The sequence below is a fragment of the Hippichthys cyanospilos genome, chromosome 15 (genome assembly GCF_059441005.1).
Source record: "Hippichthys cyanospilos isolate Australia breed blue-spotted pipefish chromosome 15, RoL_Hcya_1.0, whole genome shotgun sequence".
Classification (NCBI taxonomy): Eukaryota; Metazoa; Chordata; class Actinopteri; order Syngnathiformes; family Syngnathidae; genus Hippichthys; species Hippichthys cyanospilos.
The window spans coordinates 7,832,097-7,859,028 of record NC_142383.1 but is presented as its reverse complement, the minus strand read 5'-3'; the positions used below and the strand labels follow the sequence as shown (position 1 = coordinate 7,859,028).

Sequence of the window (26,932 nt, the reverse complement as noted above, 5' to 3'; positions counted from 1 at the left end):
AACGTTGGTTGGGTAAGTTGTGGTTTTATGGCTTTGATCTGAGGTTAATAACATCGGCTCCAACATTAGCTTCAAGTCCCCCTCATTTCATTTCGATTAAGTGTCGTTTTAACAGAATAGCGTCACAAAAAAGGCAAAAAAAAAATGCTGTCTGGAAAATGTCCTTGTTAACTAAATCACTCCTATTTCATTTTTGTTAATGCACAAAACTATCATAGGATTATGTTGGAAAGGGGTAAAAGGATGACTTAAAGGTTGCTCAGTGTAAAAGGGGTTGAGTCACAAACACTTTTCCATGTTACGGCTCTACCTCAGTAGGTGGCAAATGTGTGGACTTTGTTCCCTTCGTTTGTTTTTTTTTATCCCCATGACATTTTACCCAGGCTTCACCAAATCTAATTTTATGCTTTGTAATGCTGTTATAGAAGCAGTTTATTTTTTTTTTCTCAACTTAGAGTGAATGAATTGGAACATGAAGCACCTCATTACTGAATTTTGTTATAGCAACCCATTTGCAAAATATTGTATGCATCTATTTTGTTAAGTTTTATCCGGATGCACATTGTCTTTATTGACACAATTTTGCTGCAGACGAATCAGAAATCAAACAGGTGATCTTACACCATTGTATCTTCAGAATGAGATACGCATAGAGATACCACTACACTTGTAGTATTAAAGTTTCGGGCATTATCTGTCACCCTGCCTAAATGATATCTGACAATACCCTCAAAGGCAGTGTGACTTTCTTCTGCCATCCTGTCTCAGTGTTAGTTTGACACTTGATTGACAGATAAAGGTGTGTGTGTTTGTGTAAGGGGGGGGGGGGGGGTCGCCTGTAGCGTTAAAGGGGCTTACATACAGGTTGCTTTTCCCTGCGATCCTACCTCCGGCAGAGAATAGCATGTTCATTTTTGTCCCTTTATTCTTTGTTATTGGGATTTACACAGCAATTGGAAAGGTGAAAAAAATGCAGTGTTTTTAAGGCGGTGTTAAAGGGGTTTTGACACAATTGTCATTCCGCCCGGCAGTATTTTTGACACTTCTTCCTGAAAAGATTTACAAACAGGCTCCGTCTCACATGAGTGATGCTTCTGCTGAAGGTGTAAATTGTGGTTTTGTCATCTCCGTTACAAGTCAGTGCGGTTTGTGCAGAACTGCAATTGGGTAAAAAAAAAATATTGGCATTGTAAAATGGGCTTGTTTCCTCTAAAGGCTTGGTTGTTGTGTGGGTGTGAGCTCAACAACTCCCCCTTTCTGTCACTAACCTTGCCACTGTCCCCCATCAGAGACCTTGCCGGAGCCAACGTTTAAGGACGATAGTGATGCCGCCACCCTCAGACAGACCTTGCCTGACTTAACCCCCGATGACCCGTTCGATGCCCCAGCGCTTCTCGTTGAGGACTCTGAGGCCTCCCCCACCGCCGCTACCGCTGAACCAGCTGACGATACCGAGGAACCCGCTGCTGCCGACGCAGAAGGCGACGAGTCTCCCAGCAAGTCCCCCTCCAAAAAGAAAAAGAAATTCCGCACTCCTTCCTTCTTGAAGAAGAACAAAAAGAAGTCAGAGTCCTAAATATGAGCTTCCTCACGCGTTTACCCACTTTTTTTTTTTTTAACACCGCTACTCGCTGGCTTTTTAATCTTCAATTTTCCTTTAGCGCGTGCCAATTTTGTATACAGTGTAAAGAAAAAATATAAGTCATTATTTAGGGTGTACTGCCTCCTGTCTGTGTCCACTCTACTGGCCTTTTTTTTTCTTAAAATGCATGTCTACTAAGAAGCACCCAGTGCTAAGCAAAGCCAGTAATTGTAACCACAAGAATGTATTCGGATTGTATAACAATATAAAGAAAAGTGTCTTTTAAGAACAAAAACAAGTGAATGCAGAAAGGAAAACCCTGTCATTTCAAGGTTAAAAATGCAAAAAGTACTAATTTAGTGGCTGTGGCTAACGTATATGAGATAATTAACAACCTGTCAGTTATGAGCTTTATTCCAGTGGTTGCTTTACTATGAAGGAATGTGTACAAAGATATGAACAATTGACTTTTGTGTATGTTATTTTAATGACTATTTCATGTTTTATTTTGTCACACGCTATAGACGAGCCATAGTTAGCTTGCTGTGAGAGAGCACTGTGAACCACACTGATTATTTCTCATTTTTCTTTAACCACGCTGCAAACTATTTCAATGTATTTGCTTTTAGATCATGTATGTGCCGTGGAAATAAACGTCTTCTGTTATAACAACGCCATCTTTTATTAAAACTTCAATAAAGTTAAATGACTCACCCTTTAAAGGTGTCTGTTGTGTGGTATTTTGTTTTCATGTTGATTTCCATGTTATTTTTTCAGCATTGTTTGCATCTTGAAAAATTGTGTTATCTTTGTAATTCGATGGTCATCACATGCTCCCTTTGCCATAACTGATACACTTCTGGGGTGCCTAAACCACCTGAATATCTCGATATAAGTAAGTATTGGATTTAGGTTATGTGACAAATAATTTATGGCTGGCTTCCTTTTAATAATGGTACAGTAAGTATAATTATTCATCCTCAAAAAAGAAAAGCCTGAAAGTCATGAGGCTTTTTACCTCCCTGCTCCTTTCCTTAATAGCCTGTATCATTTTTCTTCTTCTTTCATTTGGTGATCTGACCCCCTTGAAATTTATATATTTATAGTATTCTAAGTATGTATTTTCTTTGTTTTGGTTTTGCCAAATATTAAGAGCTCTGTAGTGTTTCCATTAATGTGGGTCGATTTGTTTTTAGCTCATGTATCACACAGTTGATATACACGGAATAAAAATAGAACGAACAAATCCCTATTATATTCCTGGTTGACATTTTTTTCATTTAATTTTGCACCTCCAGTAAAATATTTCTAAAATGATACAATAGGAATTTTATTCATTTAACGATTTTTTTTAGTTACTGTACTTATTGATTTGTCGAACTTGTAATTCATTTTATGAACGCTATAGGGGCGCTGTAGGGAATTTCGCACCAGAATATAGTGTTGTTCCTGCTTGATTTCCTTTGTTTTTTTGAACTTTCACATCGTCGCGTGTTGGTTTGGGAGGAAGCTCCAGCGAAACAACGTGATAGTGATTTTTGCTTTAAAACAACTTTTAAGTCGTTGTCGTACAATTAAATGTCCCTCACTCAGTGGATAGGATAAAGTGAATCTTCGCGACGCATGCACGGTAAGTTGTTAAATAATACTTTTGCTTACAAAGCTAATGTACCTATTAAGAATCAGCAACATGCGTTAATATTTATAATGATAAATACCACTGAAGAATATTTGTGTTAATACTATGGGCTGACTGAAATGACAGGGTATAGAATTAATTAAATTGCTGAATTGAATGTGTGATTTGGGTAAAAACAATCAGTAGTTGTAGTTGAAGTTGTGAAAATTTATGTGAAAATTGTGAGTTGGACTTTAACAAACGGTAGCCCGAATTAACTGTTATTTATTTATTTATTTTTTTGCAATTGCATTCACACTTAACTATTAAGTCAAGAAGTTTTGAATGTACATTTAAAGGTTGTAAATAGTTCCCATTAGAATTTATAATGTTCAGCGGTATACGTTTACCAGTTTGTCGTTGGAATGGTTTGAAAGCTGTTGATTTGATTATGCAAAAATTAAAGGCTAACTTACTTATAGAAACATCTGATTTTATTTTCAATTGCAGGTTTTCAATTTAAAATGTAAAAATTAAAAAAAATCTTATCATTTCATCATTTGTTTAAAACAATTCAAACCATTCTCTACTGTTGACGACTCTGATTTGGTCCCTTTAAAAGTTGTCTCCATTAATTGGGGGTTGTTTTTGAGTACAGACTAACATTACTCCAGCATTTACACAAAAATGAGCGGTTTTTGTTCAGTGCTGATTAGAAACAACTCTTCCAGATGGGTAAGGTGCCCAAAAAGCGGAGCTTGGCCGACAAAGTTCGCAAGATTAAGACCTCCTCCGAGATAAAAAACAACCCTTTTGAGGTGAAGATCAACCGCAAGAAATTTGACGTGCTTGGAAGGAAAGGCAAGCATGATGTGGGCCTCCCTGGAGTGTCCCGATCTAAAGCCATCAACAAGGTGAGACCCCAGAGGCTAAAGCTATCACATCTTGTAAACCTTTTAATACTGTGTCTATTAATTGACATTTTGACATCCCCAACGGTCTTTGTGTTTGGGCAGGAGGGCATGCTAGACATGCATTTGATAGGTTTGATAGCCACTCCACTAGAGAACAAATGCAACCGACTTTTATGATTTTAAGTTAGCATATACCTACTCTTTTCATTTATTTTTCTATGAATATTGTCACATATTTGTCCTTTGTTGTCTTGGTTACCCTACTATTGTGTTATCATACCAAAAACACACATCAAAACATTTTCAATGCCCACTCAACTGCAGTCAGCCAAGTTAATCTTTCCTGTTGTCCAACAGAGGAAAGAGACACTCTTGAAAGAATACAGGCAGAAGAACAAGAGCAACAAGTTCATAGACAGGCGCATTGGTGAGTATGACTCCAAACTTGCGCCTGAAGAAAAGATCCTGCAGAGGTTTGCTATGGAGAGACAGGTGAGCCATGAGGGCATTTTACAAATATTGGACTGTGTTGAAGGGCTCTTTAATGACTTTTAAATAACATGTTTCAGCGTGCCCACGAGAAGAAGAAGGACTTGTACAACCTGAATGAAGAAGAGGAGTTGACTCATTATGGACAATCTTTGTCTGAAATAGAGAAGTTCACTGACTTGGTGAACAGCGATGATGAGTCAGAGGAGAAGGGACTTTTGTCAGGTAAGAAGAATGCTTATGTCACTGAAAATTATATATGTATGTGTGAATATATATATATATATATATATATATATATATATATATATATATATATATTGAGTTATTATTGTTATTACTATATTGTGATTGAAAAAGTTTTAAAATATGTCATTAATTGAGGGTGCGCCTTATAATCCGGTGCCCCTTATAGTGCGAAAAATACGGTAATTCAAAACTATAAAAAGGTTGAGGCCTTAAAAAAAATTATTTGAAAAATTTGTCACCAATGTCAAACATTTCACATATAAAAATACAAATAAACAAATAAAAAACAAGGAAGAATTAAAAAGTGCAAATAAAAAATGAATAGAAAAAAATCATTTTTATGAATAATGATGAAAATGAATATATAAAATCAATATTAAATAATGAATTTTTAACCAAATTTAAATAAAGCTGTCATAAAGAGCGCTCTTTGCCATTGGTGTCTGCTTGCGTGATGGAACCAAAATGCACTATGCTTAAAATAGCAGCATGCTATTATTAACTAACTATTATATTAACATCATTGTGAATCTTTTAGCTGAGCTGACGGCATCTCACTTTGGGGGCGGTGGGGGCCTCTTGAGGAAGAAGACCACGGGAGAGCACCCAGACGAAGAGGGTGGCCCGAAAGCCAAGTCCAGGCAGGAGCTGATCGAGGAGCTCATCCACAAGTCCAAACAAGAAAAGGTAAGCCACCTCCTTTCTGATGGGAGCCATGAGATCTGATAAATAAAAATGTTGTCCTCCTCTTAATGCTCAGAGAGAGAGACAGGTGCAAAAGGAAGAGGCACATGAGCTGACGGAGAAGCTGGACGAGGAGTGGAAGAGCATCCAGGCGCTCATGGTGCATAAGAAGCCCAAAGCTCAGCGGGAAGAGACGCCAAAGGAGAAACCAAAGGTCCCCAAACGTTTGAAACGTTTTCATTTCATTTGTCCAAATCAGGATCCGATCAATACAGATGCTTTTAGGCCAAACCAAAACTTTACTAGCCCTCTATCAAAATTTAGGGGTAGTCTCAAACCATGTAGTGCAATAAAAATAGATATGTTACCCACATTGAATAATTTTGATGAATAATCATGATAACGATTTTGGTCATGATCGTGTAGCCCTAATTACAGTTGATCTCTGCAGATGCTTCTCTGAGCTGACTTTTGCTCTTTATGTTTACACAGTTGGAGGAGTACGACAAGGTGGTGCGAGAGCTCGGCTTTGAGATGAAGGCTCAGCCCTCTGAGAAAATGAAGACCCCTGAGGAGCTTGCCAAGGAAGAGCGGGAGAAACTGCAGAAACTGGAGGTGCATTAACAAAATCAATCAATCAAAACTTTTATTTCTAAGAAATTGAAGATTGAAAAATGACAAGCAATCTTCTAAGTTTTTGATTCTGCATAGTTACAGAAGCATGACTGAATATTCTCATCCAGCCAGAGGGTTTTCAATACTATAATTCTGAACGAGTTAAATTGCGATCGCTCGAATTACAGAACTACTATGCTACATATTTGCTAGCTAGCAAGTTAGGTTCTGGGGGATGGATCTCTTCTTATATTAAGGGATCCATATCGGAATCCGACTTTGTCATCATCAGATGACGTCGGTTCCTTTAATCTACGGCGCCAGCCATGCCCCGTATATGTTAAAGTCGGTGGTGGCTTTCGATGGCAACGGCGCTAGCGTCTGTCGCATATTCACCACTACTTTCTCAGAAATCACTTCGTCTTTTTGTATTGATCATTTGGACTACAACCAGACATATTTTGCCTGATTGTGAGCTGATTTAAACCGATAGCTTGTTTTGCCCTTCTCACTCGTCTCTCTCTCGCCCAACTGCATGTCTCCAATTCTGCTTCTTGGCCTGACTGATAGTATCTTTCTTAGCCGGCAAAAGCAACGCCATCAAACCTATCACAGTTAATCATTACAGTACTCAACTAGCCTAATATTAAGAGGAGCGCTGGCCTAGAGTGTCATCCAACGATTCTATAAAAAAAAATAATAATTAATGTATTTAACGAGAATTTCCAACGCTGGCAAACAGCATAAGATTTTTACATGATCAGAATTCTTGTCCACGCCAAGGAAAGAGTTAAGATGGGGACAGTTGCCTGTAATTCAGGATTTAATATCTAACATACAATTTAAAAAGTGGACATGTAGATGTTCATCTGTGTATCATTGACATAACTGTGCACGTTGACTCCATGACTTCTGATAGCGTCAACGAGAGGGAGAGTATACAGGTTAAAAAGCAGTGTGCATAAAATTGAGCCCTGAGGCACACCTCATAACATATTCGCAAAAATAATTAAGAATGACAATCTGTGTTACCATACTTTTGTAAATATTTTTCCTAGGCGGATCGACTGAGAAGAATGATGGGTGATGAAGAGGTGGAAGTTGCACCGAGTCATAGTCACGTGTCGGCAGATGACCTCCATGACGGATTCATCCTGGACAAAGATGACACGAAAACTTTAGCCTATCAGGTGACATACTGTACCATGTATAAAATACGTTTTGTACAGGAAATATGTATGTTGTACATGCTTGCTTTTTTTTTTTTTCTAAAGGATGGCAAATGGAATCTTGATGAGGAGCCAGTTGAAGATGAAGCAAAAGGTGAAGAAGAATCGGAGGATGAAAAAGAGGAGGGCGATGATGGGAGCGATGATGATGAGGAAGAAGAAAAAGAAGAGGTGGATGGTGGCAGCAATGAGGAAGAGGAAGAGAATGATGCGGATGATGATGATGAGGAGGAGAATGAAGAAGATGGTCATTCAGACTTGGAGTCGGTGCCAGAAAGTGAGGAGGAAGAGGGTGAGGAAATCAAACCGAAGAAAAGCGAAGAGGAGAGGAAGGCCCAGCAGGAAGCAGCCAAAGCTGAACTTCCATACACCTTCTCTGGTAATGAACCTCTTTAAGTTCTGTATTGGCAGTCTCATTAGCGAGGGTTGGCGTTCTATTATATTATTAGAGTCAGAAAACTTGTTGGTTCCCTGTCGAACAATTAAGGGAGGAAAAAGTGCCATATTTATTTATGCAAGTTAACAACTTAAAATATGTAATGGCATCGATTTTACACTTCTTCCATCATTAATGTGGCGTATAACCTATACAACACAATTCACTGTTAGCAGTGTGACCCTTAGCTGTCATTTAGCTACCTCTTAGCATAGATTAGATTTGGCTAACATTATCATGAGCCTGAATTATCAGCCTGTTTTGCCGCATCTAGTATGCGGAAGATGTACAGAAGCTTGCAATTTTTTTTATTCTTACAGTTCCAGAAAGCTACAAAGAACTTGAAACCCTACTTAGCTGTCACACCCCTGACAACCAGCGCCTCATTGTAGCTCGGACTTTGAAGTGCAACCACCCAAGTCTGGCAGTGGGGAATAAGCTCAAGCTGCAGGTACAATACTTTATTCACGTTTATGTTGTTAAGTTTATGATGACTTAATACTATCTGTTTGACAGAAATTGATGGGTTTTCTGTTGGAGTATCTGGGAGAACTGGCTTGTCGGAGTCCACCTAAACTTACCACCGTTGACAGACTAATTCCGTGAGTCAATTGTTGAATAGCTAATTTAAATTCTTTCTATTAATTATTTCTTCTTTTATCGCCTGTGTAGAGAGGTGTACAGCTTGTGTCAGATGTTTCCAGAAGCAGCCTGTAAGTCCATGCAGACCATCATTGGAGATGCTGCTCACAGCATGGAGGAAGTGCTTGAAGTCAAAGGAAATGCTGCATTCCCTACATTAGACATGGTAGTAAACTATTCATTTCCTTATTTTGATGTATAATATCACTTCAAGGGCCTCAAACATTGTTTTAGTTCTGTACCATTCCACACACAGTTTGTGTGTTCCATGTTCCAAGCTAGTATTAGTACGCGAGCCCATGGTTCATCTGCATCCTGATCAGTATTAGCAGGATGAGAGTTCACAGATCTTTAAAAAGTCTGAAAAGACATTGACTCCATTAATCTCAAATCAAGGCCTTGATTGGCAATAAAATACAGTGGTACCTCGGTCCTCGAACGCCTCTATAATCGACCAAATCGGTGCTCGACCAAAAAAATCAAGTAGGTAATGCATCGGACCTCGATCAGATTTTCGGTTCTCGACTAGCCGAGCCTAGCCGAGCCGAGCCGAGCCGACCCGAACGCGCTCCTCGGCCCTTCTCGGCCAGCGGGTAAGCGCCAGTTCAACTCAGACCACCAGCGGAGTAAGACGTTTGTTCGAGTATTTCTTCCCGGATTTAAACTTTTTCGTGTTGCTCTAGCCCTTAATAATGGGTCCAAAGAAAGACAGTGATAAGGGGAAGGCAAAGAGGAAAACAATGAGGACCACTATTGAACCGAAGAAGGAAATTATAGCAAAATATGAACGCGGTGTACCTCGCGTCGCAGTTAGCTAGCGTCATCATGGAAGGAGTAACTCCCTCCCGTCCTCTCCACATCCATTCCTTTATGCCATCAACCACTCTCCAAAACGTAAGTAAATTATACAAAATGGTTTATAATGCTTTATTTATCTTTATCTTTATCATGTACTGCTTGTGCACATTTACTTGTGCACACATACTTTCCATTATTTCTTATGGGAAAATTGCTTTCGGTGTTCGAACAAATCGGTGCTCGACCACCACCTCAGAACGGATTATGGTCGAGTACCGAGGTACCACTGTATCTGAAATCAATCTTTCAATAGTCTTAAAAAATGTTGACTCATTATATGAAGGATTTTATAATTGTAAATAGTCTCAAATCTTGAAAAAAATCACCATCGCTGAACCATGAAAATGGAAATGCGGTTTTAGTTGGGACTCTTAGGCTCCAATGCTCAGCATATACAGTTTGTGCGATAGTAACTCTGGACAACAATAGACCGTGGGGGCATTGTAGTTGTCTTTACTTTTCAGAAAAAGGGTTGTGCACTCTTTTAGCTAGTTTTAGCAATGGACATGATAGCTTTGTCTTTGTTACTGCTTTATATCTTTCTGTGTGCTCTTATAGATTTGTACTTTGTACTTTTAGCTAATAAACCTTAAGGTGGTGGCGTTGCTGTTTCCAACATCTGACTTTCGACATCCTGTCACCACTCCTGCATTGCTTTACATTGGGCAAGCTCTCACTAAGGTATGCAGCCACAGCATTCATACATAGCTATAATATGTAAGTAATATGGATATGTTCCCACTTAAAGAGTTTAAATGATGTGTGTGCAGTGCCCCGTGAGGTCATTAGAGGATGTGACGTCAGGCTTAGTGCTATGCTGTCTAGCGGTGAAATACGTCTCTTTATCCAAGCGCTTCCTGCCTGAGCTTGTTAACTTCCTGTCGGGAACGCTCCATCTTGCTGTGCGGGATAAGACCTCTGCAGGTTGATGCCAACTCATCTTAACGCTGTCTTATCGTCACTGGTAACTGTTAACAAACTTTTATTTATTTTTAACTTGATATTGCAGGCTACGGCGTAGTGCCACCATTTAGAAGCGCTGGGAAGCACAGCAATCTGCTAGTGCTGTCGGACCCAGAATCATTGAAGAGCTGGAGTGGGAAAATCCTACCGTTGTCTGGCACACAGCAACTCACGTTCAAGTCTAATGTTGACATGGATCACTACAGGTAGCATTTTGCAAGTTTGTCCTAGCGTTATAACGTTTTGGGATCTTTTTTAATTTATTTTTTTTAATTATATATATATATATATATATATATATATATATATATATATATATATATATATATAAAATCACAACATAATAACCATCTCTGGTATGTTGTTACGGTCAGGTTGACATGCATGTCCACGTGCATGAAGCTGCTGAATATATGCTGTGTACTCTACAAGGACTTGACCTGCTTCACAGACATCTTTCAGCCAGTCACAGTGATGCTCTCTCAACACCTCTCCCCAAACTTATTACCAGAGCCTTTAAAGGTGGGTTGACTTACTTTTTCTTGTATTATACCAATGAGGACTTTTTTTTTCTTGTATGATTGAACATGGCTATTTCTCTACAGCACATATTACCAGGGAGATTTTGAACACAGCCTAGAATTATTTCAGGATGAATGGAATGTTAAGATCCCAGTTAAGCACATACTGGTTTAGAAAAAAGGCCTCAGGTTTTAGTTCTTTTGTGTGAGGATGTACTTACTGTAAATTGTATCGCAGGAGCTTCGAGCTGCGATCTTGGAGGTCCTCGGCGATGCTCCACTCGCTCGCCACCGTCTGGTATTCGATAAGAAGAAGCCTGTCCCTCTGAGGCTGTTTACACCCAAGATTGTGGAAGTGTACGTGAACGTCAGAAACGGACATAATAAGGCACTTGCGATACCTCAGTGACTCCATGTTCTTTCCTGCAGGTTGGACTTTGGGAAGAAGCGTGGCCAGACCAGGGAGCAGAAGGAGGAGCACAGACTGCGTCACAAGTACAAGAAGGAGTTCAAGGGAGCTCTGAGGGAGATCAGGAAGGACACTCGCTTCCTGGCCAGCGAGAAGCTCAACGACACCATGAAGAGGTAACGTATCACCGTCCCGCTAGCCTCCCAAATCTTGTGGACGCTGCTCACCTTCAACCTGCTTATTATTACCCCCAGGGATGCGGAAAGGAAGAGAAAAGTAAAAGAGCTCTTTGGCAGCTTGGCTACGCAGGAGGGAGAGTGGAAGGCCCTCAAGAGGAAGAAGAGGAAATGAGCGCTCCTGCTTCACGTGGATGGTTCTGTACATTTTGTTTATCATGACAACTTCGCATGTGCACAGTAGACATGTTACAATACGCAATCCCTCGCTAAATGTCACTGAATCTGTTTTCTTTATCAGTCTTTTATTCTGTTAATATTTCATGAAACTCATCTTTAGGTGATGAAAAGCTCCCGGCATTGCTTCTGGTGTAGCTAAGATTCTGACACACTTTTGATGTTAATCTAGTTTTAAACACAATATTGTCATATATTCTCTTATACAGCAGTAAAAAATGCATAAAAAATGATCTATTTTATTAATACTGGGGGGAAAAAAGCTGATGTGCATACAACCATCCATTAACTTGGCCACTTATCCTCACAAGTGCTGCAGGCGAGCTGGTGCGTATCCCAGTTGTCTACGGGCAGTAGGTGGGGGCACACCGTGAACTGGTTCCCAGCCAATTGCAAGGCACACAGAGATGAACAACTAATTACACTCACAATCACACCTAAGGGCAATTTAGAGTGCTCAATAAACCTACAATTCATGAGGAAACTGGAGTGGCCAGACAAAATCCACACAGGCACGGGGAGATTATGCAAACTCTACACAGGAAGGCCACAGCCGCAAGCAAACTTGCAACCTCTGACCAAATGAAATTGAGGTAAAATGTTTATTGGAGTGAACACTTACTTGGGGTGGGAGTGCTTATTTTTAAAGAATGCATTTCTTTTTAAAATATTATTTCTCTATGAATAATTTTAAAAACATGACTTACTTTAAAATATATATTAAATGAGCATTTTGTGGTGAAAGAAGGCTTATTGAGCTGCAGTAACTGACAAAGGTTTTAATTTACCCAGTAATGGTGCATTGTACACGAGGCACAGGTTAAAATATTAGCATTTCCCTATGAATGACAAATACTAAAATATATTTAAATAACAATTTTTATGATTAGCATTTTTCTTGTTAAGTTATAGGAGGGTTATTGAGGAGTGGTAACAGTGGCTAACTTTTAAATTATAAAAATATCATGCATAGTTATTGTGAGGCAGAGGTTGCTGAAAATGCTTGAACTAAAATGGTAGAAATTACAAAGTTCTCAACCAAATTCATCCATTTTCTAGAGCCGCTTATTTTACTTGCAAAATTGCATGTCTGAATATGGAATATTTGAAATGTAAAAACTATTGTACGCATTTCTTAAAATGATCTGCCAGACAATTTGTTTCACAAATTGAAACTGACATTTTAACAGACGTTTAGATTTGCATTCAAATTAACGATCCGTTTCAACCCAACCGGGACAAAAACAGTCACAGGTGTATCTGAGCTTAAATTCAAATGTATCTGCTGATAAATTGAACTTTAAATAATAAATCTATGGCTTCAGATTACATACATTTTTAAACACTTTATTCAACACAATCCCAATAGGATGTGATACATACAGGTACATACTGATACATACGTTTGCTTTTCAATTTCATGATGAAAATACAACATGGATACACAAACGCCATAGCAAAAAAATAGAATATTGACATGGACTTTGTTCATACAGTTTATAGACACTTAGGTGGTTAATTGGTCTAGTTCCATGTGCTAGTTACTGACAAACACGCGTAAACTCACACAAGTGATAATAAATTTGCATTATCACTGCCACGAGACACCTGAGGTCAATTTGCTGATATGCAATAGACACAATAGAAGTATACACAAACCCAACAGCTTTCGGTACAACAATTTCACACACATCATAACGAGGCACGACGGGACTTTGCAAAGAGACACGGGATGTTCCGATGGTCCATCTTAAAACATGTTCAGTCTGTGTCGTCCTATGAGGCAAGATGAGACCGTGTGTCTACCGGAAGTGTTTATTTGAATTTTCATAGCGTCTTACCTCCGTTGCGTCGGTGGTGTCGGTATCCACCGGTGACTCGGCCGCGTCGAGCGCCGCGGAGTTGTCGTTGCTCTGGAAGACAGACAAACGGCGGGGCAAATTGATGCGAGTTCTTCACTTAATTTCTCTGGCTGCTGTAAACCATCAATCGGTAACCTTCGCGACCACCAAACACTTATTTACGTTGGGAATTAAAAAAAAAAAAAAAAAAGCAAAACTGCCATATCAAAATATAACATGGCAATGAAGCCACAGTTTAAAAATTTTAAATGACAAATGCAAATTAAAAATAGGTCATCATCATAGAAAGTAGTGTAACATTTAAACCCTATAGATAACTGACTCAAACTGGGGGATAAAAGAATTTTACAAAAATACAATTTTTGAAAGACTTGGTAAAGAAAACATGGACATTTAAAGTATGTAAAGTCAACATACTGTATGTGTAATTGTTATGGAAAAAAAAAAGTCAGCTTTATGTCGAAATTCCATGGAACTGCTAATTTGACAACTGATGACGAAGGAATGTGAAAACAGTTGTACGTTTAACGTAGGGCTAGATAATATGGCCCAAAATCAAAACCAAGTTATTCAGTCGTTCTGAACTATTATCAATTCAACCAAAGCAATGAACCCTAACAGTTAAAGGTTAAAATTAAAAAAAATAATAATAAATAAATAAAATTCCCTCAAAAACACCTGATTCAAATGATTGGGATCGTTTTGTAGCTCCTGCAGAGCTTGCTAATGAGCTAATCATTTGAATCAGGTGTTTGGGGAAAGAAAACCGGAAAACATGCAGGATGCCGGCCCTCGAGGACTGGAGTTCGACACCTATGTGCTAGAGGTATATTTACTTGTATAGAGGTACAAGTTATATATGCCACAATTTTATTTAAAAAAAAAAAAAAAAAATCGGTTGGTAAAATGCCAATTAGAAACCTATTTGTATAACACTGTCTAATTCAATAATGATCATATTGGAGTAAATGAGATTTTTAGAGTACATTGTTTTTTCCGAGGCTCAGTTTACCGAATGAGTCAGGCCTGAGCATAAAAGCTTCGTTCCCCAAATCCTTTCAAGTTGGAAGAAATCCTTCACCTGATTGATGACCCCTGCCAAGCATTTGCTATCGATCCTTTCGTTTTTCCTTTTTGTCGCTCATCGCCTGTCAACACTGCGTCACTTTCTAATGGGATGCTCGCTGATACGCGGCCGCGTCTTCTAAAGGATGAAGCGCCGACTGTCAGTCCGTCCATCTGTCGCCAGTCGGGCTCGTCATATGAAGCGGGCTCACATTCCAGGTGGCGCGTGGCATCCCTCGGGCCGAGTAGCCCGATTACACGCGGCGTCTGCGCGTGTGTAATGGCGTCAAAGGACATTTGCAAGGACAAAAGGACTTGTTCCTAATCACTTCTCGGGAATTTTCTCACTTGTTGGCGACGGCTTGTGACTCATCGAAGAGACGCTGTCATCTCCAGACGCGTTCGACACGTAACATCAAGTGGAATTTGTCAATGAGGTTATTGATTTATTTGGAGGGATGAAATCTTGCTCTTCCTCTTGAGTGATGAGTGACACCGCAATGCAAACAGAGAAGAAGACGGGGGACGACAAACGGCTCAAGGTCAGACGACCATTTTGAGCGGAGGTGTGCAGGCACGGAAATGGAGGACGATGAGTCAACAGGAGATGTTAATCCTCCTCTAATGAGGACACTTTTGAGGAAAGTCATTTTCAGTGAAATGAGATTGTATTTCTGAATTGAAAATAGATTTTTTTTTCCCCAATTACAAAAATGCATTTTATTACGTAAAGACCTTAGGAAATTGTGTCAAAATTCTGGTTTGTCTTGACGTGTCAACTTTTCTAAAGGAATTTTGACACTTTTGTGAATATTGGGACTTCTAAGAATTTTCCACATACATTGATTAAAAGTTTGGAAATCCGTCAATGGATATTTTCCCCCTTCATGTAAATACTGAAATGACTGATACTGCAGCAACACAAACGATGATTCATAAGAACCAACATATCTTTTAGAAATAAAATTCTTCAAATTAGGCACCTTTTGCCAAGATGAAAACTTTTTTTTAAATAGTATTTTCTTAATCAACTTTATGAAGTATTCGCAAATGACCTGAAATTACTATATCCACAGCATTGCTTTTTGCAGAGTTAATAGTTTATGCTGTTTTTACACTCTAAAGACAATTATCCAATTATAGCTAAAAAAGGACTGACACAATATTTGGATTAATTCGACCTAACTTTTTGGGTTGTTTTATACATATCCCTTTTTTTTAAAGTTGTTTTGTACAAAAACAACACTTGTTGGGCTTGTTTTATGCAGAACAACGCTGTAAGTTTAGTCAAATTGACCACCTATACCCTGCAGTTATCTGCATCTTTCTTTTTTTTTTTTTTTTAACTAGTCACCAGAGAGCAAATTCTTCATAAACAAAAGGAAACAGAATAAGATGAAAGTATTAATTTCACCACCAGAGGTTACGCTCAAATAGTAAGCATATTGGGCATGTTACTGTTGTGTTGGTCCAGTATTCTAACAGAGTAGTTGAAAATCCGAGTGCGTAATGTTGAAAATGTCGGTGCTGCCCTTATTTTTAAACGTGCAGGCATGCTCAATCCCTGTTGAAGGCATATTCTTGCTCATGCAAAAAAAAAAAAAAAGTACCATCTTTCTGTGAATATTTGATGTTACAACCTGCATCTTATAGTCTGGTGCGTCTTATATCATAATTTTTATAAAAACAAAAATATTTGTTGGTGCGGCTTATAGTCTGAAAAATACGGTGGGTTAGTTTTAACAATCGGTTTTACGGTATTGAGCTCTTGGTGTGTGTTTTGATGGGGTTTCCGTACTCTGTACTGTAATTTCTTTTTTAATTTTTTTCTTTTTACTTGCTCCTGGGGTGTCTATAGTACTACTGCATGTTAAACTGAATTACATTTCATTTTGGTGAAGATCTGGTTGAAATGAAGATAGGTGATTTTTTTTTTTTTCCAATTTTTCACCCAAACTTCGACCTTAGCTAAAGTCAACGCTACCCTGTTCCAGGACTTTTACTCTGGTATTTGTTCTCACCGGTTTGGCAGGCTCCTTCTTGACCAATCCGGTGGCCGCAACGATGTTTCCCGCCCCCTCAACTGTTTTCTGGGCCACGTTGGTCATCCCCGTAACCATTGCTCCGCTCACCTGACTCACGCCTTCCACCGTTTTACCGGCGGCTGTTGAAAAAGAACAAAAGAGGGAATCAGATCCCTTTCACTTAAAGAACAAACAACCACACCCTTTACTGTCTTGTATTCTTTGTGCAATTAGTGGCTTTGCATATCCCGCATGTCTTGTTTTGCTACACGTTTCTTCACTTGTAAAAAGCTTTCTTTTCATTTAGTCAAACATGGGGTTCCCGCGATGCCTCACAGAAGGTCACCATGGGTGCCTCAGCTTGTTTGTGAAAGCCACACTTTGCCCTCCCAGGGGTCCGCACATGGAAACACGGCGCCTTCATGCAAGTATGTGTAGTGTTTCTTGTCGGAAAGCTCGCTTAGATACCTGTTGTGACTCCATCCACTGTTTTGGTTCCTAAAAGTACAAGAGAAAATAGTGCTGGGTGAAATCTCATGAAATATACAATATGTACTTGAAACAGCAATAATTTGTGTTGTTTTAATACAATTTGTTAGCATGTAGATTGTGAGAGTAAAAAAGATGGTTACTTTTAGAAACAATTACAATATTCCTTATACAAGAAGTCACTAGGTCAACTGATATAATATTCACGTATGGATATAATGGAGAAAAAGGCAAAAAAAAAAAATATCACAAAAAGGTTTGTGATTTTTACAGCTACTAAGTACTAAGTCATTATGAATGGACAAACATTAAATTAAATAATTTTCACCAATTAAATTACATACATTACTGCTAACTACATTTTAGATATGAATTTTTTAATTGTTCATTTAAACAGTATTTTGGATTTTTATATTTATTATCTTCAGTGCATGCTGTAACACTATACTACTATAAAAAATGAAACAATGCAAATGCTTTAAACTGCTAATAAGTGCTAATTCAATATAAAAAAAGGATACATAGGATTTTTTAATTTTTCAGATGAATACACAATTTTGTAATTCAATGTATGTTGTAACACTATACAATTAGAATTTTTTTTAAAATGCACGTTTTTTACACAACAGCTAATAATGCCAATTCATCAATAGAAGCACTTATAATTTTAATCTAAGTTAATCAATTTATTCTGACAAGAAAACTTGAATCTTGCTATCATTATAACTTGCGATTATACTACCAATGTATAATGACTAAATAGCAAAAAAGGTTGAAAGGGAATTTTAAATGTTTCTTTATTGACATTTTTTAAAAATATATTTTATACCTCAGTATACAATATGCTGTATTACGACAACTGGTGCTCCTAATAGGAAGAAATTAACGAAAAATGTACTCCATTTCAATTTTCTACCAGCTGGTCAAGGTTGAGAGTAACAAAAAATGAATAGAATATATAAAATGTTATAGTTTTAAAATAAAATTGCCCACCACTAATACGACAAAAGCAAATGGCATTTATGTTCAAATTAAACAGCATGCTTTAAAAAAGAAATAATAATGTCCGTTTTCAAGGTTAAATGAGTTAAGTGAAGTGGACTTCATTAGAAAGCTTCAAAAAATATACACTTGTCGAGTTCTTAGAAGCACGTGATCCCGATCAGTGCGACTAAACGACAATCAATCAATCAATAAGATGATTAATTAGCCGATAGTAAGTGGAGACCCACCGACGTATAGGACCCCATCTTTGGTCATCTCCGCCGCGCCACTCACTCCCTGCTTGGTCTTCGTTGCTGCCACCACCACTCCTTCCTTGGCTTTGTTCAGTCCTTTTTTCAGCGCCTCCATTTTAGTTCTTAGTTCTCCCCGAGCACTCTTTGCTTCTTTAAAACTAAAGACAAGAGGCAAAAGACGAACAGGAGCAAACACACAGCCGAGGCGTCACTTGATTAACAAGAAACCTTTGGTGAGCTCACTCAAGTACTACGACGGCGCTCTATTTTTTACTGCGGATGTAGATCCGTACCACCTGTGGAAGCGTCAAATGAGGGAAGGAGGGGGTCTCACGACCAATTTAAAAAAAAAAAATCTATCACACTTTCTACAAATGACACTTTATATATATATATATATATATATATATATATATATATATATATATATATATATATATACTGTATATGATGTATTTTTTTAAATCTCGGTGGTCGGACTATACACGCACCTGTTGTGAGTCAACGTCCTCTCTTAGTTCCGGGTGGAATTAACCCAGAGAAACCTGTTCGCTCACTCTAAAACTCAGTCGACACTGTGCGCGATTTTGTGTGCGTGTGTAACGTGCGTAACGCGCGCACACGCGTACACGCAAAGACACGCCCAGTTGATGGAGGCTGGGATGCTGCGAGATTCTCACGTACGAGCGCGCGCGTACAGACATACACACGCACACGGATGCATCCATTTGAAAATAAAATCCCATATTCTACATGATACATATCATTATCTGAGGGTGCATGCGGTGTGGTATTAATTGACAGCCACGATGTAAACACCGTCGGTCAAATGGTAAATCAAGACATTCACAAAAATAACAATGGTAAAATACCGTCAAAATAATAAAAACCTTAAAGTAATGCCGGAGGGTTTCAAACAGTTTCTTCCAGTCACGATGGCGTGAATGTAGTACTGCTATTGTTCACTTGGTGGAGCCAGAGCACACCAAACAGACAGACACTTTCGCTAGCAAGCAACAGGCTAATACATTACAGTATAGTATGTGATCCAACTACGCGACAGTTCGTAGCATATTCTGTTAAGTTCAGTGATTGCTTATATTACATGAAAATAATCAAAGGATAAGACAATGATATTTTAAACTCACTCAACAACTCTCCTAAATGTTCTCTCCTTTCTTTTTCTATGGTTCCTCTATTTGTGCACCATCAATCCATCCATTGTCATTAGCCGCAAATCCTTACCAGGGTCGCTGGTTTGCCGGTGCCTATCCCAGCAGTCTTCGGGCAGTAGTCTTGGGACACTCTGGACTGGTTGCCAGCCAATTGCTGAGCATACTGAGACAAACAACCATTCACACTCCCAAACGCAGCTAAGGGCAATTTGGAATGTCCCTTTTAAAATACATAATTTTACATTTAAATAATTCTCTTTCTTTATACTCCCTTATACTCCTTTGAGTTAGTTAACTAAAAATATAATTATACACCAGATTTTAGATAGCAATTCTTAAGTACATGCATACATTTATATACATGTAAGAATATACAATTTTGATTTAAAGTGGGAACACTTGATGAGATGAGCTTTGGTCGCCCTGGCAACAACTGACTGCCTGCTTACACATACATTATGAATACACACAATCTCTCTCTCTCTCTCTCTCTCTCTCTCTCTCTCTCTCTCTCTCTCTCACGGACAATCACTTGACACTTCATAGATTTTTTCTCTCAACATTACACAATTTTTGTCACGTCTAAATGTAATTTCATGAAAACAAATTCTCGAACAATGTAGTGTGCTCTGCTCCCCAAACGTCACAATTGACGTGACCAGATGAGGCGCTACATACAACCTCTGACAAGTGTGTGTGTTTGTGTGCGTGTGTGTTGTTGATTTTGGAGGTGCTCCAGGCGTGCAGATGGCGCTGCTTTGTGTTTGCAGCTCGCGGCTGCACGCCTCACGGCTCCCTGGCGGCCATGACTAAACCATGTGCACGCTCAACTCATATACACACATGCAGACACACACATGATTGTGCAGTCTTCAAGGGCCAGGAAGGACGCAGAAAAATGTCTGTGGGATGCCAGCAAGCCACACTTTCTTTTGATGTTAGCCAAAATGCTTCAAATTCACTTCATTCCATCAAAGAAGCGAACGTAACCACCATGACGTCAACACAAGCATTTGTTTTTTATGCTTTCAGCCTTCACGACTGCTTTTTATGTTATTGTTGTCTAAGTTGGTCAGAAAAGAAGTAAACAAAATGGAAGACACTATAATGCAACATTGTAACCCTAACTAACGATCATGTTTTTGTTTATTTCCTATATTAGAATAAAGTATAATCATCCACTACAGTAGTTGGTAGCCTATATATATATATATATATATATATATATATATATATATATATATATATATATATATATATATATATATATATATATATATATATATATATATGTCTATGTTTGTGGTGGAGATTGAGGAGGGCATTGCTGCAATGAAGAGAAAAAAAAATCCAAAATAAGGGGGAAAAAGTACTGATATATTCAATGTAATTACAGAATGAAACAAAATTTGAAGAAATAAATGTAATTGTAGTTCATTGATAGAAAATACGCACCACATTGAAAGACAAAATATGGCCTTCAAAGTCTCCTCAGTTCTGTTGTTTTGTGTTGAATGGCGAGGGCAGTTGCTATGTAGTTCTACTATAGTTGACAATGCAAACAACATGCCAGTCTGTAATGATTTGTGTGATGGAAAAAAATAGTCACGCGAGTTGTGACCTAACTGAGGTGCGCGAATCAAAGCTGCCGTTTCTATTTATATCTCCGTCATGTCGTAAGGAGGAACCTGTTCTCACCTGTACGCTCGCTCGCCACTACTATAGCAACAACAATAACAACGAGTAGAAGAAGCGCTCCAGGGAATCCTGAGGACTTCCTGGGAGTCCTCCGGCATGCCGTCCCACACTCAGGCCTACTGTTTGCCTGTCGGTTGCCGTGGCAACTGCAAGGGGTGGGGAGGGGATGCCTCTGGGAGGGAATTCCCTTATCTTGCTGATATTGTCAAACCGGCGTTACGGTTCAAAGATCTGTCCTGCGGAAATGAACACACCTTGAAGTGTTGCCCTTCATCCGGTGTGTACGTCACCATGGTGACCGGCGAGTTTGGCGTGTTGGGGTGTGTGGGAGTTCCATGAATGCTCACGATGCTTTACGTTCTGAGTCAGCATTTGCAGTGAAAGTGCTGCGCGTTCATCAATCAATTGTATGCCACTCGCTCGAGTAGTTCTCCAATGCCTTGTGCCCACTATCACCTAAAATTAATTGTCCCGCATTAAAATACCGAAGCACAGAAGTCATAAGGGCTTTTGAAAGCAAAGATTGTTCTCTCTAAAGTGTACAGAATTTTATTATTGTTAACAGCTTTAAAGACAGCTCACTAGCGTCGTATACATACGCACAATTGTCTAAAATGCCTAACTGCATTTATTCAGTCATATATATGACGTGTTTTCACAAAACCAAGGTTATGTCGCCGAGATTAGTTTTGAGTTCCTTACGAAAATATGAATTTTTGACAGAGATGTCAATTTGGGGATTTCTGCAAAAACAAAGTCCTTAAGGTCTTTCATTTCCCAGCAGCCAAAAGGTTCAAATTGTAGTCAAACTTTATGAAAATTCTGGATTAGTAGACCATGTGCTTTGAAAGATGAAAACTTCACTCACTCACTCAAACTTCACCTCAATAAATGACTGTTCATCATACCAAATGAAAGGCGATAACAAGCAAACAAACTACTTGTATGTAATAGATCTGAAGCTCCTCTGCTAAATTTTGCATGGCACAGTTCCGTAAAGTTCCTGGAAAAGTTCTGACTAGTATTTTGCAACTCAAATTGCGACACAGCCCTCAGGTGCTTTGTTGAAACATCTTTGATGACTTTCTTATTTTCATTTGATGTGACATGACAGGGAAATAAGCGTCTGTGTGAAAAAGCTTCCAGAATACAATTGGCACGGGGCCCTGGCGGTATTGAGTAACGCAGCACGCTAAGCAACAAACGCTCTCGACGCTGGATATCCACGATGTGTGTTTAATAACACAAGGCAGCTGACACAGGTGGATGTAATCTGGCTGTCAGTCAACATAACGTCAAAGAAAAAAACCCAACGCGAGCTTAGAAAGTTGGTCTCCAAGGGTGGAAGGCTGCTCTCATCCCCTGCGCTCGCGAAAGCCAAAATCCCAACTGGCAGGTGCTTCATCTGACAAATGTTCTTCATTTGGCTCCGTTCTTTTTGCATGTAAGAAATCTGCTCACTTTGCATCCTTGTAAGCGCTGGAAGCGTTCCAGGCCCAGAGTGCACCGAGGACAAGCGTTAGATGCGAGCGCGAAGCAGGGAAAGGCGAGTCGAATGTTGTGAGAGAAACAAAAACGCTTGAATTTCACGATGAGTCATGCCAATGAGGAGTTCTTCTCAACAACTTGTGAAAAAACCTGAGTTAGGGTTTACGGTTGAGGAATACGGTGTTTGGCTTCAATTTAGGTTTTGGGCTGGTGGCGGCATGTAAGTCATATATATTTTTGTAGATTTATGGGTTAACAACAAAACTTCAAACAAAGCGCTGTTCAATGATAATAAATATAGAATTTGAAATCAAATGTTGTATCGAAATATCTGCAATCGTAATATTAGTCGTGACACTAGGAAAAACATTTTTCAGTAAAATGAAAATCCATGTTGCATAAAAAAAAAGACAAACATGATTGTACATGTGATGTTGGGCTGGCCTTGGATTTGACTACCCTTGCCACCTTCAAAACTTTCAATAGTGTCTTTATGGCAAAGTGACAGGATGTCAAAATAGTGATGGGACTTTTGACTCTTTAACTCTTTCAGTGCCATGGACAAGAATTTTTGTCTTGTAAAATACTGAGGTTGTGTGCCAGTGACATAAATTCTCATGAACTTTTTTTTGTAATTAAATGGGTGGATGATACTCGTGGCCAGCGCTCCTCTCAATATTTTATTACTTTGCCATCAAAAATACATGTCTCCTTTTTTTTGTTCATGTCTAATCGAAGGACTTCTGAGATGTTTCAGATGATGAAAACATGTCTTCTCAAAAAGCTCATTTTCTCCTTTTTTCAAAATAGCTTGGTGTGACTTCTCAAACAGTGATGACTAAAGAACAGACAAAGGTAAAATCTGACTTTTGTTTTCTAGATAAAGAATGGAATCCAATCTTTCACATGGTACCGCCAATGTCTACATAGACATACAATACAACATTCGGTCAGCCTTGAAAGATGTGTCGAAATGCTCAAAATTGGCTGGCACCTTTTCAAATAACATTTGGCACTGAAAGAGTTAAAGCCAATTTATTTGTTATGATACATTTTAGAAGCCAATTTTAAAACAGATGCTTGTGTTTGTAGGTGAAGCGTCATAAACCAGAGAGAAAGAGAAGTCTGAAAGCATCGATATCACGTTTGAGGCTAAGTGAAGGTGTTGATGTTAGGGTTAGTTTAGTACTAGCGTTGGGGTTAGCTGGCAGGGGTTTAGTGTAACTAAGCATCAAAATATATACCAGCTCGATGTTGCTAGCGGTTTGTTCTCGACTGAGTCACAATTCTTGGCACTCCCTGAAAAGCCGCAGGATACTAAGTAGCTCATTCAGACGCAGATAAAATGTGACGCTTTAGATTTGAATGCCGATCAGTAAACACAGACGTCCCTTTGATGATTAACAACCGATCAATATTCCCTCAATCAATATTACACCATGTATTCCTATGGTGTTCTCAGGAAGCCAGCCTCGACATATCACGTGAACTTTCCCGTTGAGCGCAGCATTGAAGGAGGTTAATGTTAATATAAGCGCTGAAATATTGATTAAAAAAAAAAAATCAACATAATCCTCTGAGCCTCCCCGGCGGGGGAAGCACATCAGACGGGGGTCCTACTCCAGGGTTGACCTGCTCAATTAAACATCAGCTAAATTTACCTTTAAACGATTATTAATTATTCAGGCTGAAATAATCCTATTTTTTATTTTATTTTTTTTTATTTTTTCAGAAATTTAAACCTGTTTGATTTTGAATGGTTACAGATTGTTTCATGTTGGAAACAAACTGCACAGGGTGCTTGAATGATGATTGATGCCCAAACAAGCACTTAAGTGATGAGTTGCGGGAGGGCGTGTCACCTTAAATGCTTAATCGTTATTAAAGTATTCTTTTGATCCATAAGTCAAATGAACAATTACCTTAGTCAACCTTATATCGTCGACTCCTTGGATAGTCCCGCAAGAAAACTGTTTATGGCTACAATCACAACACATCAAACAATAAAACTACAAAAGAGAAATGTTTCTTTTTGTCAGTGTAATAAGGTGGGAAAAAAAATGGGAAAACTCTAAACTAAATTTGAGTAGTATCAGAATAAGTTCAATAAAACAAACTCTAAGAGAAAAAATAAAATGATGCATTGAAAAAAATCAAACGGAAAAATTATTCACTTAATGTGAGCAAAAACATATATGGTAATTAGGAAATGTTTTAAACATAAACTCTCATAACTAAACAGGAAAACGTCATTTGGAATGTGACCAAGTCAAAATGCTGCTATATTTTCAAAGACAAAATTCCAGAAATGTTCCATCAAATTTCAAATAATACAACTGTATAGTCCCTACCATTTGACACGTGTGCTAAGCTAACATTTGCCTCTTGCGTGACCCCATAGGTGTTCACTTCCTCAGAGGGTCACACATGGTTCACTTGTGCATTATCTCCCAACTCCCACCCGTCCCGACCTTGTGCTTTGTATCCCAGTCCGCCTTCAACTCGGCCCCTCAATCAAGGCGGCGCAAGATTTAGAGAGGAGGTAAACAGTCTGGTTTTATGATTGGGCCCCTTCTTACGGCGCGGCAGGATAATTGAAAAGCCCTCAGTGACTATTTTGAGAAGCTAGTGGGAACGGGCTCTTTGCTGCATTCACCCCAAACGCGCAAGGCCACTTTTTTTTCCGTAACAAATACGCAGGACACAAAACAAAAAGCGGCCGTCTCCCAGCCGTCAATCGGGCCAGCAAATAAGACGCGGCGCGTCGCTTGCTTGTGTGTGTTTTCCAAACAGGTTTTTCCACTCCCGGCAGCTGCCGCAGCCAAACATCGCGCCGCAAAAACCCCAAATTACCGTTGTTTGACTGTGAGTTTAAAGTTTAAGCAAACACAAATATCAGCAGTCAGCGTCTTTGGGCCGCATGTGTGGACTGGCGGGACTTATGCCACGCTTTTCTTGCCACTTTAATGATAATATTAAAGTTGGGAGGTAGGACGGTGGACGAGATGCGAGTGAGCCGAGAAATCACTCTGTCAGGCGTGGTGTGTATTGTATCTATAAATATTCTGTATATACAAGCAATAGAAAAAATTCCTCTCTTTTAATTTCATTGCCACTATGTATAATAGAGGGCGGCTCGGTGGCGCAGTTAATAGCACGTCCGCGTCACAGTTCATAGGCCCTGGTTCAAATCCACCTGGCCTTCCTGTCTGGAGTTTGCATGTTCTCCCCAAGCCCACATGGGCTCACTCCGGGCAGTCTGGCTTTCTCCCACACTCCAAAGACATGCATGGCTGGTGGTTTGGACATACTAAATTGTCCTTAGGTGTGATTGGGTGAGTGAATGGTTGTTCAGGGTGTCCCCCGCCTGCGACCCAAGCCTGCGACCCCTGTGGGGATAAGCGGCTCTAGAAAATGGATGGATGGATGTGTATAATACAATGGTTCTCAAAGGTTTTACACAAGTACTACCTAAAAAGGCTTAGTTCTCTTCGTACAGTCATGACCAATAAAAAAATACAGATATGTAGTGCAGCAAGATCCCAAATTATAGCCAATCAAATTGCACGCTAGCTTTCGCACAGGCGAAAATTCACATTTATAAGCAAGTGAGACCCTGATGCATACGGTGGATTATGCTTTCTTTTACAACAATACTTAATCATATTTGCAATTGTATGTGTTGCAGTGAATGAAATCCCAAAGCTTGCAGTAAGAATATTTGTGAGCGGTATACTGTATGTACCATGTCAGTTACATTCAAAGAAATTTGAGGGGTAATCTCCTTGAGCATAGGAAAAACTTAAAGAACATCTGGATTTTATTTTTTTCATATTTGTAATTAGTAAGTAATAGCAAGGCTACTGACTAAAAAGAGTTGGGTTACAAAATAACCCATTTGATCAAGAAAAGATGAACGCGATAGATGGGTCAATTCGACCCAACTTTCTGGGTTGTTTTGCATTGAACAATTCCCAAATCGTGGGCCATTTTGTACAACACAATCTTAAAAACTGAGTTGCCATTTTTTGATACATAATGGTATAGTTTAACATAATTGTTCCTAAAGTGTAATCAGTTTAATCAGTATCGTGTGATGAACCGCAATTCACAAATCACTGTTTGACCTTCTTTCTCTGGAATGGCCGTACAGTGATGCCAAAATAAACATGTTTCAAAAAAAACTTGAAAGCGCATGTGTGAAATTGACAGTTTTACAGTGATTATGGTTAGTTACATAAACATGAAATGTAGAGTTTCCGATATATATT

At 39.0% G+C, this 26,932-nt stretch overlaps 3 protein-coding genes across 32 annotated transcripts in view; 2 read left to right on the top strand and 1 right to left on the bottom strand.

Annotated features, from left to right (window-relative positions):
* The window catches only part of add1 (adducin 1 (alpha)), a 29,905-nt gene extending 27,601 nt beyond the window's left edge, over window positions 1-2,304 (top strand). For 7 of the 29 annotated variants that reach the window (XM_088434151.1, XM_088434149.1, XM_088434150.1 and 4 more), the window contains one exon: window positions 1,290-1,439. In XM_088434151.1, the coding sequence (XP_088290277.1) occupies window position 1,290 (1 nt within the window). In that variant the 3' untranslated portion in view covers window positions 1,291-1,439. Of the gene's footprint in view, window positions 1-1,289 lie in introns of all 29 variants that reach the window. The other 22 variants (XM_088434135.1, XM_088434137.1, XM_088434136.1 and 19 more) reach the window with 13 other exon arrangements.
* Window positions 2,305-3,064: 760 nt separating this feature from the next.
* nop14 (NOP14 nucleolar protein homolog (yeast)) lies at window positions 3,065-11,855 on the top strand. The gene is made up of 19 exons (XM_088435298.1): window positions 3,065-3,212; window positions 3,932-4,114; window positions 4,472-4,606; window positions 4,684-4,828; window positions 5,391-5,539; window positions 5,613-5,750; window positions 6,029-6,151; window positions 7,210-7,341; window positions 7,426-7,759; window positions 8,137-8,267; window positions 8,333-8,418; window positions 8,489-8,624; window positions 9,896-9,997; window positions 10,087-10,240; window positions 10,326-10,485; window positions 10,654-10,801; window positions 11,039-11,157; window positions 11,230-11,385; window positions 11,464-11,855. Exons 2-19 carry the CDS (start codon window positions 3,932-3,934, stop codon window positions 11,558-11,560), a joined length of 2,628 nt encoding a protein of 875 aa, XP_088291424.1. The 5' UTR covers window positions 3,065-3,212; the 3' UTR covers window positions 11,561-11,855.
* A 1,098-nt stretch (window positions 11,856-12,953) lies between these two features.
* LOC148411585 (uncharacterized) lies at window positions 12,954-19,564 on the bottom strand. 2 transcript variants are annotated; one of them, XM_088435300.1, is made up of 6 exons: window positions 19,546-19,564; window positions 18,295-18,458; window positions 17,042-17,071; window positions 16,571-16,713; window positions 13,464-13,535; window positions 12,954-13,398 (listed from the first exon to the last, which is right to left on the bottom strand). In XM_088435300.1, the coding sequence occupies exons 2-6, from the start codon at window positions 18,413-18,415 to the stop codon at window positions 13,384-13,386; spliced, it is 381 nt and encodes a 126-aa protein (XP_088291426.1). In that variant the 5' UTR covers window positions 18,416-18,458; window positions 19,546-19,564; the 3' UTR covers window positions 12,954-13,383. The 2 variants fall into 2 exon arrangements, with proteins under 2 accessions (XP_088291426.1, XP_088291425.1); XM_088435299.1 differs by lacking the exon at window positions 19,546-19,564 and adding an exon at window positions 18,792-18,949.
* Between the last annotated feature and the right edge of the window lie 7,368 nt (window positions 19,565-26,932).